Here is a 15000-nt window from a genome sequence, read left to right on the forward strand (position 1 = left end):
GTGAGAAGCTTGCTTCCCAACCACATGGTTCCATGTCCAGTCCCACTGCCTGACAATTTGAGCAAGTGTCTTCTTGATAGCCTTGAGCTGACCAAAGCCTAGAAAGTGGATTTGGTGGATGGAAACTGAAAGAAGCCTATCACGTATGTATTAGTGGATGTGTGTGTGTGAGTGTGAGTGTGTGTGTGTGTGTGTGTGTGAGTGTGTGTGCATGCGTGAGTGTGTCTTTGTGTATATGTTTGTCGCCCCACCACCACTGCTTGGCAACCACTGTTGGTTTGTGTATATAACCATGATTTAGCAGTTCAGCAAAAGAGTCTGATAGAATAAATGCCAGACTTTAAAAAAATAAAAGTGCTGGGGTTGATTCGTTTGATTAGAAACTCTTTAAGGCAGTACCCAGGCATGACCACATTACAATGACTAAAAGTAGTAAAAGATAAAAGATAAGTATATACATATATCCATCTATCCATATATACACACATATACATACATATTTCAAAAATTTGACAAAAACATAACTAACAGAAAATTTGTAGCTAATTCCCGAGAGCCAACATCCAAAAAATCATTACAAGTTTGCGCTTCCAACGTGAAGTTGTAATTATATTAACCCAAGCTGCTGTACAGAGGGATTGAACCCAAGACCACATGGTTGGGAAATGGGCTTGATAACCACACAATCTATAAACACACTCACACACTCACAAACACACATTCACGTGAGATAGTTACAAATGGAATGTATTTGAACATGACGTGACGAGCACTTCTGTCATAAATGACAAGCTGAGGGTTCTGCAATTTGTTGCTGAACAAACCTGCACAAATGACTTGCTTAAAGCAATCAAATGTTTGTGTTGTACATTAGCTCATTCCCATCATCAAATCAATTTTTGCCATCTGAAATGAAGTGTTATGCTTAAGAATGTAATGCTCCACCTGGTCTGGAAATTGAAACCATGATCTGGTGACCCCAAACTCTAATTTTTTTTTTTTTTTTTTTACTAGTCAACCAATCTTAGTTGGGGATACTATGAGGTCCCACAGTGTTTTCAAGTCGCTAAAGTGCATTGATGAATTGCCAATTCCATTTCAAATGACATTAATCCACTAACTAGATTGGTTGATCCTAAACTGACCATTGGCTGAAGAGGCTCTTCTGTCCAGGCTGTGTCATGTAGTTTTGCTGAACGAAAATCATATGTTGAATGTAGATCAATATGCCCAACTTCACATCTGCCATATTGCTTCCCATGACTTCATCATGACCCTGGCTCAGGAATTCTTCATCACTGAGGTTAACTTTTCTATATACACATTTTTTACTATCTACACATTTCACCATTGAGTTTAACTCTTATATATACACATTATTTGAGCTTCTTGGCCCTTTGCTGAGTATTGCTTTGCATTCTGCAGGGTATCAAAATTCACCCTTCTGACCAAGTAAGATTGGTGGGGTTGCCAGTTTAGTTATTCACAGCTTGACTACGCGACAGGCTGTACTGGGTTACATGTTACCAGTAGCACTTGAGAATGACCCCACATAACTCTAATTATTGATACTCTTTTACTTGTTTCAGTCATTTGACTGTGGCCATGCTGGGGCACCGCCTTTAGTCGAGCAAATCAACCCCAGGACTTATTCTTTGTAAGCCTAGTACTTACTCTATCGGTCTCTTTTGCTGAACCGGTTGTCAAGCGATGCTGGGGGGACAGACACAGACACACAAACATATATATATATATATATATATATATATATATATATGTATTTATAGATCTCTACCAAAATTTGGTAAAAATATTGTATCTGTTATCAAACGGAGCAAAATTCTCACATGTGAGTTTTTGTATGTATATAGATTTAAATAAGAGCTAAAAGATGATCCATTGTAAAAACTTTATTATGACCTATGATCATTTCGATGCAATATCCAGACCAACTCATGCATATTATAAAATATGGAATATTATATCTCTTCAGGGTCAGATTAATTCACAGCAGACAGTAAAAATAGACAACATTCATAGTTGTCCTATAATTACATGTAAATAAACAAGTTGAAAAGACATGATACATAATGAAACTGTATAGCATATCGGTCTTGAAACCGTTAGGAGACAGAGTAAATGAGAAGTGATGCTAATTTATGATGTTATCCTATGAAGCTAGATAAGGAACTAGTTGGACTTATGAAAGTAAATAAAAAACTCAGACCGAAGAAAAAACTGTTAGATATTAAAAATATTTATTTACATGTAATTCTAGGACAACTATGAATGTTGTCTATTTTTACTGTCTGCTATGAATTAATCTGACCCTGAAGAGATACAATATTCCATATTTTATAATATACATGAATTGATCTGGATATTGCATCGAAATGATCATAGGTCATAATAAAGTTTTTACAATGGATCATCTTTTAGCTCTTATTTAAATCGATATATATATCATCATCATCATCATCATCATCGTTTAACGTCCGCTTTCCATGCTAGCATGGGTTGGACGATTTGACTGAGGACTGGTGAAACCGGATGGCAACACCAGGCTCCAGTCTGATTTGGCAGAGTTTCTACAGCTGGATGCCCTTCCTAACGCCAACCACTCAGAGAGTGTAGTGGGTGCTTTTACGTGTCACCCGCACGAAAACGGCCACGCTCGAAATGGTGTCTTTTATGTGCCACCCGCACAAGCCAGTCCAGGGGCACTGGCAACGATCTCGCTCGAAAATCCTACAGGAGCCAGTCAGGCGGTACTGGCAACGGCCACGCTCAAAATGGTGCATCTCATGTGCCACCCGCACAAGAACCAGTCCAGGGGCACTGGCAACGATCTTACTTGGCTTGCCGGGTCTTCTCACGCACAGCACATTTCCAAAGGTGCCGGGTCTTCTCACGCACAAGGCTTCTTTCAGTTTCCGTCTACCAAATCCACTCACAAGGCTTTGGTCGGCCTGAGGCTATAGTAGAAGACACTTGCCCAAGGTATCACACAGTGGGACTGAATCCGGAACCACGTGGTTCATAAACAAGCTACTTACCACACAGCTGCTAAAGCAAGAATGTTAAAAGCATGAACTTACTTGACGTCACTTGTTGTTTCCGTTTAATCTCATTATCATCTGTCTGCTTTGTGCTAAGTTGCTCTTGCACTCGATTGCACTCTCTCCTCACAGCATGCAGCTTTTGTTGCAGCTCATGCACTTCAATTTGACTGCTGCAGAACACATCATTGTAACATAGAGTCATAGTCATAGTATGAAGAATAATAAACGTTTTTATTGTTGTTGTTGTTATTGTTATTGTGTCTCTCTCCTTGCCCATCATTGCTACTTAGTTAGGTAACTGAGTGAATATCTATGAATAACCCCCTTCTCTAAATTTCAGGCCTCATACCTATAGTAGAAAGAATTATTATTATTATTTTATGTGTCTTTGTATTGTCCCCTCATCCTTCACCCTGGTAGCAAATAAGGAAATCATCATCATCATCATCATCATCATCGTTATTATTATTACCTCCGCCAAGGAAGGAGGTTATGTTTTCATCGGCACTGGTTTGTTTGTCTGTCCGTCTGTGTGCAAAATAACTCAAAAAAATTGTGAACAGTATTTGAGAAAACTTGCAGGAAAAGTTGGTAATGATACAAGGAACAGATGATGAAATTTTGGTAGTGATCCGGGAATTTTTATGGATTCGTGAAGGATTTTTCATTTGTTATATTTACTTTACATGAAGTATTACAATGTTATGTTCTTTGAAGCAGTTTGAAAACACATCATTTCCACATAACCTATGGTGGCGTTGCTGTTTAGAGACAATGTTGATGATGATGATGGTCAAGATAAGTATGGGAGGAGGATAAAATAGTATCGGTGGTTATAATGGCAACAGGAGCGGTGTGATGTGTGATACTGAAGTGATGGTGGTAATAGTGGTGTTGATGATAGTGTTAGTTGTGGTATTGCAGTGGTTATACTGGTTGTGGTGGTGAAACTGACTGTCAAGGTAACCGTCATAACATTGATGGCGGTGTATGTGGTTGAAGTGGAAGCAATGACAATGCTGCTGATGATGTTGGTGATTGTGAACTGCTTCAGATGATTCCTGCTTTTAAAGGGTTTTTTTCTTAAAATCATATGGCTGTGTTTTTTTTTTTACCCCCGCCAAGGAAGTTATGTTTTTGCTGGTGTTGGTTTGGGAAATTGGGTGATTTTCAGCATGCGTGTATATGGGTGGAAATGAGCTGCTTGCCGGAGGTTTGCGCTATCTGAGTGCTTTTCTAGTTATTATTACTATTATTGTATGAAGGTAGTAAGCTGGCATGTCAAGCAAAACATTATGTTCTGAAAAGAATGAAAAGTTTTGAATGGTACAACAATGCACTATAATACAAAAAATGGACTATATACCTGTTAGTCCATTTTTTGTTTTATAGTGCATTGTTGTACCATTCAAAACTTTTTATTCTTTACAAACAATACACAAGGCTTCAAGCGAACTACAATACTCTCCTATTATGTTCTGAGTTCAAATTACCGATTTACTGATTTTTGTTATTGTTGTTGTTGTTATGTAGCTTCCTACCTTATCAGAGATAAGTATCACTCATTGTAAATTCCATCTTCCAGATATTTTATTAATATTTTATTTGCAAATAAAGCAGTGAGCTGGCAGAATTGTTACAGCACTGGGCAAAATGTCTAGCTGCATTTCATCTATCTTTACATTCTGAGTTCAAAGTCCACCATGGTCAGCTTTGCCTTTCATCCTTCCAAGTTGATAAAATACATACCAGTTGAGTATTGAGATCACTCTAATCGACTTACTCCCTTCCCAACACTCAAAAAATTCCTGGCCTTGTGTCAAAATTTGAAACCAATATTCTGTTTGCAAAAATACCATGCTGCTGCTAATAAAGTAACAAGGAAAATTCTAAAGTAAGAATTAAAAATTCTACATTGCATTCTTTAACACTAGATCTTTCATGGGATTCCATGATGTGTATCTGTTCGGTGCTGAAAAAATTAGGAATGAATGAATGCCAAATGGGAAGGTTCTAGTCAGCAAGAAGGATACTAATTCTTATTGAGTAGTCTTATTTTAATTACATGCTTTCACCGCATTATTAAGCACAGTTCTATGTATTGTGGACATGTGCCGTGGTTTGGTGTTCTTATCTTTTATTGAATTGAAATTGCTCTATTCTGCCATGGTTGACTTTGCCTTAAATCTTTTTAGGGATTGGTAAAATAAATACCAGTTGAGTACCCCTTCACCCAAATGTCAGGTCTTGTGCCTATGGTAGAAAGGATTATTGTTATTATTATCAAAACCCAGCATCTAGTTACTCCCTCCACAACACTAACCTCAAAAAGTCTTCTTGTGAATGTGACCTGGGCATTATTGTCGACAGCGATTTGCATTGGACAAAACACATTGCTAAAATTGCCAAGAAGGCTGAGGGTGTCTTGGCATCACTTACCAAGTCCTTTGTGAGTCGCTCTCCGGCTATCTATCTGAGGTTTTATATAGCTATGGTGTGGCCTCACCTGGAATTTGCATCTCCGGTCTGGAACCCTTATCTTGCTCAGAATATTAATCGTCTGGAAACTGTTGAGTGACGTGCAACCAAGAGAATACCCTCCATCAGGTATTTGCCATATTCTGAATGCCTTACTTCCCTGGGTATCAACGTAATCAACTAGTTTTTTCCCACCAAAATTTCAGGTGTTGTGCCTATTGTAGACAGGGCCGTTATTATTATTATTATTATCATTAAGGCAGCGAGCTGGCAAAATTGTTAGCACGCTAGACGAAATGCTTAGCAGTATTTCGCCCATTGCTACGTTCAAAGTTCAAATTCCACTGAGGTCGACTTTACCTTTCATCTCTTCTGGGGACAATAAATTAAGTACCAGTTGAGTACTGGGGTCGATGTAATTAACTGTTCCCCACCTCAAATTTCAAGTCTGTGTCTATAGTAGAAAGGATTATTGTTATTATTTTTTTTCTCTGTTACCTGATATGTTTTTGATGTTAGTGTGCTGTTAAATAAACACCTAACAAATATATCCTCATTGCAATATCATCTCATATTGTCATTGCTATGTATCTAGTCACCTAGTTATCTAAAATCTGACTTACTTCTGAAGTAGATTCTCCATATGTTGTTCCTTTTTCCTTAGTTGGCAGTTCAGTTCTTCAACCATATTCTTCATATTTCTACAGAAATAAAATTAATTGGAATGGTTCACTTATAAATGGCTCATTAACACTTATGGGCACACCACATAATTTTCATCATATATCATCATTAACATTGTCACCATTGTCGCTATTATTTTCATTGCTTTTGCTGTTGTCATTGTATATCATCATCACTATTTTTGTTAATAATGTATTCTAGGTTTTGCAAATTCAAAACTTATTTGCATCGCACCTTAGGAAAGAATAACCTGCACTAGCTAAAAACCTTGTGAATTGATTTGGTAGATGGAAACTGAAAGGAGCCCATTGTGTATGCCTGCTTGCCTAACACTAACCTTGACCCTAACCTTTCCCTCCTGAATGTAGGCAGGCAGGCAAGCAGGCAAGACTCTCATCTCTTCAGCGGTCAGACTTAAAACTTGAGAGATATTCACCACCTTAGAAACTAACATGGATAACAAATGGGTTCTCTGTATGTTTTGTCATCTATGTTGAGACTGGCTTGGTCAAACCACAACCAATAGTCTCCTGAATGATACGAATAATGCCCACAAGGGAAATCTAAATAGTTTATTGTCACACTTGTTTTTATTCAGTGGAAAACTCTTTGGAATTTGGTTCAATTCCTGCTTCATAGCCTGATACATAAATTGTGAATTAAAGCTCAAGAAATCTGGATGTGACCATTGTGGTCCCAGGAATTGCTCCATGGGACTCATCTCTGCTGAAAGCCCAATCAGCAATAGTGGGACACTGAGAATACTTGAACCAGCCCCTAAACTAGTAGATCTAATATTGAGGAATTTTGTGAGAGGTCTGTAATCACCAGCTTGACAATCCACTATCCTTTGCTGAATTTAGCACTGCCATCTAGACTGGACAATATTTCAGTAGAAATCTTGAAGAAGGGCAGTTACATCTGTTTAAAACTTATGGAATATTCACAGAAAAATTGGTTATCTGCCTCTGTTAGTTCTCACAGGGATGATGATTCATTATTGTTAAAAGCAGAAATATAAAACCCTTAGGATAAATATGGGAGTTAGGCAAGACTGCATACTGATCCCCATACTGTTTGATATCTTTCTCACTAGCAACCTCATTATTACTGATTATAAATAGCTACATCTATCATTTAACATCACAAAATTGAAGTCATCTTCATCACCTTCTCACTTTAACATTTCCTCGATGCAACAGTACAACCAGTCACACTCTCCCAAGTCTGATAGATAACTTGGCAGCACCATTTCCAATGACTGCCCACTTGATTCTTTCTAAACAGCTATCTCATACCAAAGTTGTCTTTTACTGGACATCCACCATGGGTGCCCAGAAACAGAGCAAGTACAGCCAATAGAACAGGACACTGGAGGTCTTTAAAATCCAGTGTTTCTAGAAGATTCTTTTAGTCACTTGACAAGATAGAGTTACATACCTATAAACCTTCTGTTAAAACTAACACCTGCAGTATTGTACAGGCATCAACTAAAATGGTTTGATCATGTAGTGTGCATGTGTGACTCATGTCTTCTCTGTATGAATCACTATGGCGAGCTAGATTGTGATCAAAACCTGACTGATGGACTTAAGAAATGATTCCAGTGCCTGCAGAAGATCGTTTTGAAGAAGAACAAAATCAATCCTGCAACAATAGCAGACAAAGATATATGCCATTCACTTTGGTGGTCTCACTATTGAAAGGAGGTTGAAGATATGCAGAAAAAACACATACAGCAGTACAACCAGAAAATGGACATACATACAAATTTACATCATGTTGCTTTAACCGAGCACTATCATGTTCAATCTGTGACAAAAGCTGTACATTATGGAATGGGATGTGCAATCATTAAAGAATCTATAAATGAAAAGGAAAATGGTCATCATTTGAGTTGATGGATAACCAGAAGTGCGTGTGTGTGTACATACACTGTTTTATATGACTAGACTTTATAAGACAATGAGACTCAATACAATTTGTTATTTGGATCAGTAAAAAAAACCAGTTTAACATGAGTAGTGATTCAATTAATTCAAGTGTTGTCTTTGAAAAAATTAGTTATTTGCTTCCTTTGTTAAAATTAAAAAACAAACTTCAAATCCAAGAAGTTATCTTACTTAAGCTGATCCTTGTATTGATTGCCTTCCATAACGCTTTGGTGATTGATTTCTTGATAATTTTCTAGTTTGTCTTCAAGTTCTACAATGTAGATAAAAGAATAACTTTTTATTCAGACTTGCAGGAAATAAATAAAACAAAGCCAAAATGATTTCTACTTTTTACCAATTCTATGCTCATGTAAACTTTTGCTACACAGATCTTTACTAAATACCCTTAAGTCCGTAACAAGATAAAAGGGCAAGGCAGAAGTAACAGAGATTAGCAAATAAGGCATTAAATTAATGTTTTGATAGAAAAAAAAAGTGTCTTAACATTTCAAACATTAGTCCTTCATCAGAAAAAAGGAAAGAATGAGAATGAAAAAGAGGAATAGTCAGTGAGTGGGAAAAAATGGATGAAGAGTTGGTCAAGAGAGCAAGAAAAAATGGGAGGAAGAGAAGGACAAAAAAAGGAAATCCATCCAGCCAACTCCCCCCCACACACACACACATAAATATCAAAAGGACAATGGGAATAAAAAAAGAGAAAAAAAGAAAATGATTTGGAGGTTGTGGGATTGTGGAAGATTAAGTGTTGTGCAAGCATGAGAACATCAAAACAAATGAGGAGTGGGGATGAAGTGCCATGCATAATGAACTTCCTTTCAGTTTCCATCATAAGAATTCACTTACAAGGCTGGGACTTGCTCGTATAAAGTGAAATTTTTTGACCAACATCACACATCGATACTTGTGTGTGTGTGTGCATGTGTGTGTGTGTGTGTGTACATGAATGCAATTGATGAGCAATGGAAAAATTAGAAAATGTGTGTAATGGAAAATGAAAGGAGATGAACAAATATAAAGTAGGTGTTAGGGCAATTTACATAGAAATCGGAACAATAACAGTGAAAGAAAAGGAGTATAAAACATTAGAAGAATCTACATCTACTAAGAGTTGTCCTTTACTCTTTTTTTGATTTTGTCAGTCAGGCAAAGTGGAACCAATAGAATTATACATGGCATCATGTAAACAAGGGTGTGGCATGATCACAGTTTTGAACTCAGCACTTCAATATCATAACAATAATGACTTGATATGCACATACATAAGCATGTTGACCTGCATGTACACATGTACAAGGTCTGGTCAATAAGTATCCGGACTGGTTCTATAAAAACAAAACTATAACATGTACCAATTTGGCATTTAATCTCCTTCAAAGTAATCCCTTTTGGAAGCCACACATTTAATCCAGTGCTGCATCCATTGATGGAAGCATTCCTGGAACTCGTTTTCTGGGATAATTAGCAGCTGCCTTGTTATATTCACTTTGATTTCCTCGGCGTCCTGAAATCATCTTTTCAACCGGGATTTGATTTTTGGAAAGAGGAATAAGTCTCAAGGGGTGAGTTCTGGGAAATATGGTGGCTGTCGGACCTGGGGAATGCTGTGCCTAGCCAAGAACTGCTGCACAAGCTGCACTAAATGGGCAGGTACATTGTCATGGTGCAACTGCCACTCACCAGATACATGAAATTGTAGCCTTTTCCGATGAATAGCATCCTGCAAAGGCCGCAAAATGTCATGGTAGTGCTCCTTGTTTGTTGTCTGACCAGGTGGAGCACACTCATGATGAACAATCCCGTTGTAGTCGAAGAAAATTGTCACATTGCTTCAACTCATTTGTGTTTTCTTTGGTCTCAGAGAGGTTGGGGTCTTCCACTGTGAAGACTGAGCCTTTGTTTCGGGGTCATAGCCATAGACCCCATGATTCATCACCTGTTATGACCATTTTCAAAAAGTTTTCATTGTTCTCAACACAATCAAAGAGATCTTGTGCAACTGAAATCCTAGTGTTTTTTTGGTCAGCTGAAACCAGTTTTGGTACAAATTTGGCATATATTTATTTATATATATATATATATATATATATATATATATATATATATATATATATATATATATATATATATGTATATGTATATATGTAAATATATATATATATTATATATATGTGTGTGTGTGTGTGTGTGTGTGTGTGTGTGTGTGTCTTTGTCCTCTACTGGTGCTCGATAACTGATGGTGGTTTGTTTACATGCCCATAACTTACCAGTTATGTGCCAGGCTTTAAAAAACCAAATACTGGGCTTGATCTGTTTGACTAAAACCACTACAAAGCAATGTCCCAGCATGGCCACAGTCCAAATGATTGAAACAAGTAAAAGACAAAAGATACAAAAAAAAACATGAAAGACATTTCTTAAATATTCTACAGAACCAAAGGCAGTGGCCCATATTCTTTCAATGTGGGTGTACCAAACATCAGACTCACAGACCTCAGCATACCCCAAGTTCCTAAACCCATTTCTATCAATGGTTTCTATAGAATAGCATTGACAAGAACTAAGGAATATTTCTTAATCCATACCTCTGATTCTTTGTTTATTCAATTGGTTGGCATTCTCTAAATTCTTCAGTTTCTGATCAGCAAGGTCAGCATTTCTCTTAAAAACATGACTATCCTTTTCAATCTTTAAATAATTCTCCTTCAATTTCAATAACTCGTTATTTTCTTTCTCCAAGGAAAAATTCTTCAGCTTCATTTGCTGAAGATCTGAGATTTAGTAAATTAAGAGATAAAAAAAAAAAAAATAGAATATAGACTTTTGGAAGAAACATTTATGTTAAAAGAACAACTGACTTTTTAATTTATTTTGTTCTGGAACACAATTTTTACCAAGCAATTCCATGTCCGATCTAAACTTTAACTGATTGCATAAATAACTCATGACATTAAAGAATGGTAAAATGGTCAGAGGAAGGTACTGGCAGTGATGAATGAAATATTAAAATGATGATTGAGATGAGGATAATGATGGTGGTGCTGATGCTGGTGGTATTGGTGGTATTGATGACAGTGGAGGTGGTGGTGGTGGTGATGGTGATGGATGGATGTGGTGGTAGTGGTGATTGTGAAGATAATGATGATGGTGGTGCTGGTGGTATTGATGATAGTGGAGGTCGTGGTGGTAGTGGTGGTGATAGTGATGGATGGATGTGGTGGTAGTGGTGATTGTGAAGATAATGATGATGGTGGTACTGGTGGTGGTATTGATGATGATAGTGGTGCTTGGGGCAGTGGTGGTGGATGGAGGTGATGGTAATGGTGATGGCCGTGATGAAGATGATGATGGTGGTCATGGTGGTGGTCATGGTGGTGATGATCATGATGATGGTGGTGTGGTGATGGTGGTGGTTTTGATGGTGGTGGTGGTGGTGGTGGAGGTGGTGGTGACAACAATGATGATAATAATGCTGCGACAACGACGACAATGTTGTAATTATTGTTGTTTAACTCCATGATCTAACAGGCCTATGATAGAAAGTCTTCCAGCCACGACCAGACAAAGCACACAAAGCAGCAGTATGTGACTTAAGAGTAGATTTAACTGCTATGTCTATCAGACTGAGCCCCCCACCCCTATGTAGATGCACCATGTGTTATCAATGAAATCAATGGTGATTATGGTGGTGCTAATCAGAATGATAATGACATACCTGTTTGATGAGCAGCAATGATTTGTTGAAGATAGCTCCTGAATTCTTTAACTTTTTGGTTGGCATACTTCTTATTTTCTTCTGCTATATCAGAAATACTAACAAATTCTATCTTTAGACTTTGCAGACATTTTACAACAGTTTTCAGTTTTGATTTAGTCTGGCTATTTTCATTCCTGTCAAAGATAAAGTGCATACATATGAATAGTGTATATTTTATTATAGAGAGAATAAGTTCCATCACTCGTGTTTTGAAGAAAGGCATCAAGGCCACACACTCACATTGCCAATAATCCAACATCATCATCATCATCATTATCATCATCGTCGTCATCATCGTCATCATCATCGTCATCGTCATCATCATCATCATCATCATCACATTGCCTATAAACTATCATTAAATCTGATCCCTTTCATTCATATAATAAAGCACAACCAATTGACCATCCTCCTTGCTCTCAGCTTTTCATAGCGGAATGCAATGTGACTGGGAAGCAACGACAACACCATCGCCACAGCCATCATTGAACATCCACGTTCCACGTTGGAATGGGTTGGATGGTTTGATGGGACATGACAGACCCAAGGACTGTATCATGCTCCAGTGCTTGTATTAGCATAGTCCTCTACATTCACTATCCATGTTTCACTAACATACACCATTACATACACGGTATGATAAATAAGTATCCAAACACATCATCATTTAACATCCATCTTCCATGCTAGAATGGGTAGGATGGTTAACAGGAGCCGGCTAGGCAGAAGCCTGCGCCAGACTTCTGTAAATTGTTTTGGCAGGATTTTTACAGCTGGATGCCCTTCCTAACACCAACCACCCAGCAGAGTGAACTTAGTGCTTTTTATGTGGCACCAGCACAGGCGAGGTCAGTTTTGGTATGATTTTTACAGCTGGATGCCCTTCCAAACACCAACCACTTTACAGTGTGGACTGGGTACTTTTAAGTGGCACCTTCACTGACAGGGTCACTGAGTACTTGCAAGACAATATACATACATATATATATATATATATATATATATATATATATATATATATATATATATATAATAATAATAATAATAATAATAATAATAATAATAATAAAGGGTAAAATTAATTAATTAATTAATAATTAATCATTTTACCAAGTAGTTAAAATAACCTTTATCGGTAACCTTATACAAAAATTCTATAATTATAAGCATAATTATAATTAGGGTTCAGCAAAATTGCTTCACCACACATCGAAATTTAGAAATAGCAGTTAAATACTATTCCTCTACCATAGGATATCTTATAGTAGAGGAATAGTATTTAACTGCTATTTCTAAATTTCAGTATGTGGTGAAGCAATTTTGCTAAACCCTAATTATAATTATGCTTGTAATTATAGAATTTTTGTATATATATATATATATATATATATATATATATATATATATATATTACTTTAAAATTATACAAAGGAAAACAAAAGACAGAGACAAGTGAGGGAACAACAAACAGGTTGTATTAGTTTGACGCTCAGGAAAAATGGAAGAAGTCTTTGATGTTTCTCTCCTCATTCCTCTCTGTAGAAGGAATGAGGAGAGAAAACAGATGGAGAGAGGTAAAATGTGTTATAAGACTTATATAAGATATATGGAAGTGACTATTGAGAGTTAGAGTTAAACATGATGTGTATACAAATGTGATGGTGTATGGTAGTGTATATAAAGGACACTAATATGTGCATGAGCTGTGTATATGAGATGTGTATATATATAACGGTGTGTATTAGGGAATGATGATGACAAAATGAGGTATGTGTAAGATGGTGTACTGTAATGATTGTCTTCTTCACAGCTGTGATGGTGAACAACCTTCAAATACAAATAAAAGTAACTTTGAAGGCTGCTAGCGAACAAAAAAAATAAAGCAAAACAATTATAATTATAAAGTAATTAATTTCAATATATTTAGTAAAGACTAAAAATAAAGCAAAACAATTATAATTATAAAGTAATTAATTTCAATATATTTAGTAAAGACTAAAATATAGAAACAAAGAACTTGTGACAAAGCAAACAGAGTGAACATGTGATATAAAACCGACAAATATCAAGGAGTGATGTTTGTAAAGGCCACAGCCCATGGAGAACTAACCCATAGATTTAGAAAAGACCTGAAGGAGACCAAACTCAACATTAAGATTGTTGAAAAGTTAGGGAACTCCGTCAGATCACAAGTATGTAGGACGTACCCCTTTGAGAATACCATATGTACCAATGATAACTGCATGGTATGCAGGATTAGCCCTGGCATTAACTGTAGAACTAGAAATGTATTTTACAGCATAAGATGCATAGAAGGTGCTTGTAAAGATATGAACATGACATACAAAGGGGAGACATCTAGGAGCATAGCGGAATGACTAAAGGAACATTTGTGAAAAACTTGTCATTGTTTTTAAATAAATTTACATACATATATACCAAACTAGTTTCAACAGTATTTTTTCCACTGATAATCAAAAAATATTGTTGAAACTAGTTTGGTATATATGTAAGTAAATTTATTTAAAATCAATTAGAAATTTTTAAAATTTAGGTGCATTTTCAACAACAAATTTGCTTATATTTTATCCTGCATGGAAATACACACCCTCTTTTGTTATATATCATCATCATCATCATCATCGTTTAACGTCCGCTTTCCATGCTAGCATGGGTTGGACGATTTGACTGAGGACTGGTGAAACCGGATGGCAACACCAGGCTCCAGTCTGATTTGGCAGAGTTTATACAGCTGGATGCCCATCCTAACGCCAACCACTCAGAGAGTGTAGTGGGTGCTTTTACGTGTCACCCGCACGAAAACGGCCACGCTCGAAATGGTGTCTTTTATGTGCCACCCGCACAAGCCAGTCCAGGGGCACTGGCAACGATCTCGCTCGAAAATCCTACAGGAGCCAGTCAGGCGGTACTGGCAACGGCCATGCTCAAAATGGTGCATCTCATGTGCCACCCGCACAAGAGCCAGTCCAGGGGCACTGGCAACGATCTTACTTGGCTTGCCGGGTCTTCTCACGCACAGCACATTTCCAAAGGTCTCGGTCAGTAG

The 15000-nt window shown here is 37.1% G+C and overlaps 1 protein-coding gene across 1 annotated transcript in view; it reads right to left on the reverse strand.

Annotated features, from left to right (window-relative positions):
- The window catches only part of LOC106867814 (uncharacterized), a 48861-nt gene that overhangs the window by 19046 nt on the left and 14815 nt on the right, over nucleotides 1-15000 (reverse strand). The window contains exons 4-8 of the mRNA XM_014912837.3: nucleotides 11892-12067; nucleotides 10762-10947; nucleotides 8348-8429; nucleotides 6164-6241; nucleotides 3099-3232 (exon numbers count right to left, since the gene is read on the reverse strand). Of these exons, the coding sequence (XP_014768323.1) occupies nucleotides 3099-3232; nucleotides 6164-6241; nucleotides 8348-8429; nucleotides 10762-10947; nucleotides 11892-12067 (656 nt within the window). The remainder of the gene's footprint in view (nucleotides 1-3098; nucleotides 3233-6163; nucleotides 6242-8347; nucleotides 8430-10761; nucleotides 10948-11891; nucleotides 12068-15000) is intronic.

The sequence above is a fragment of the Octopus bimaculoides genome, chromosome Z (genome assembly GCF_046866305.1).
Source record: "Octopus bimaculoides isolate indiv1 chromosome Z, ASM4686630v1, whole genome shotgun sequence".
Lineage (NCBI taxonomy): Eukaryota > Metazoa > Mollusca > Cephalopoda > Octopoda > Octopodidae > Octopus > Octopus bimaculoides.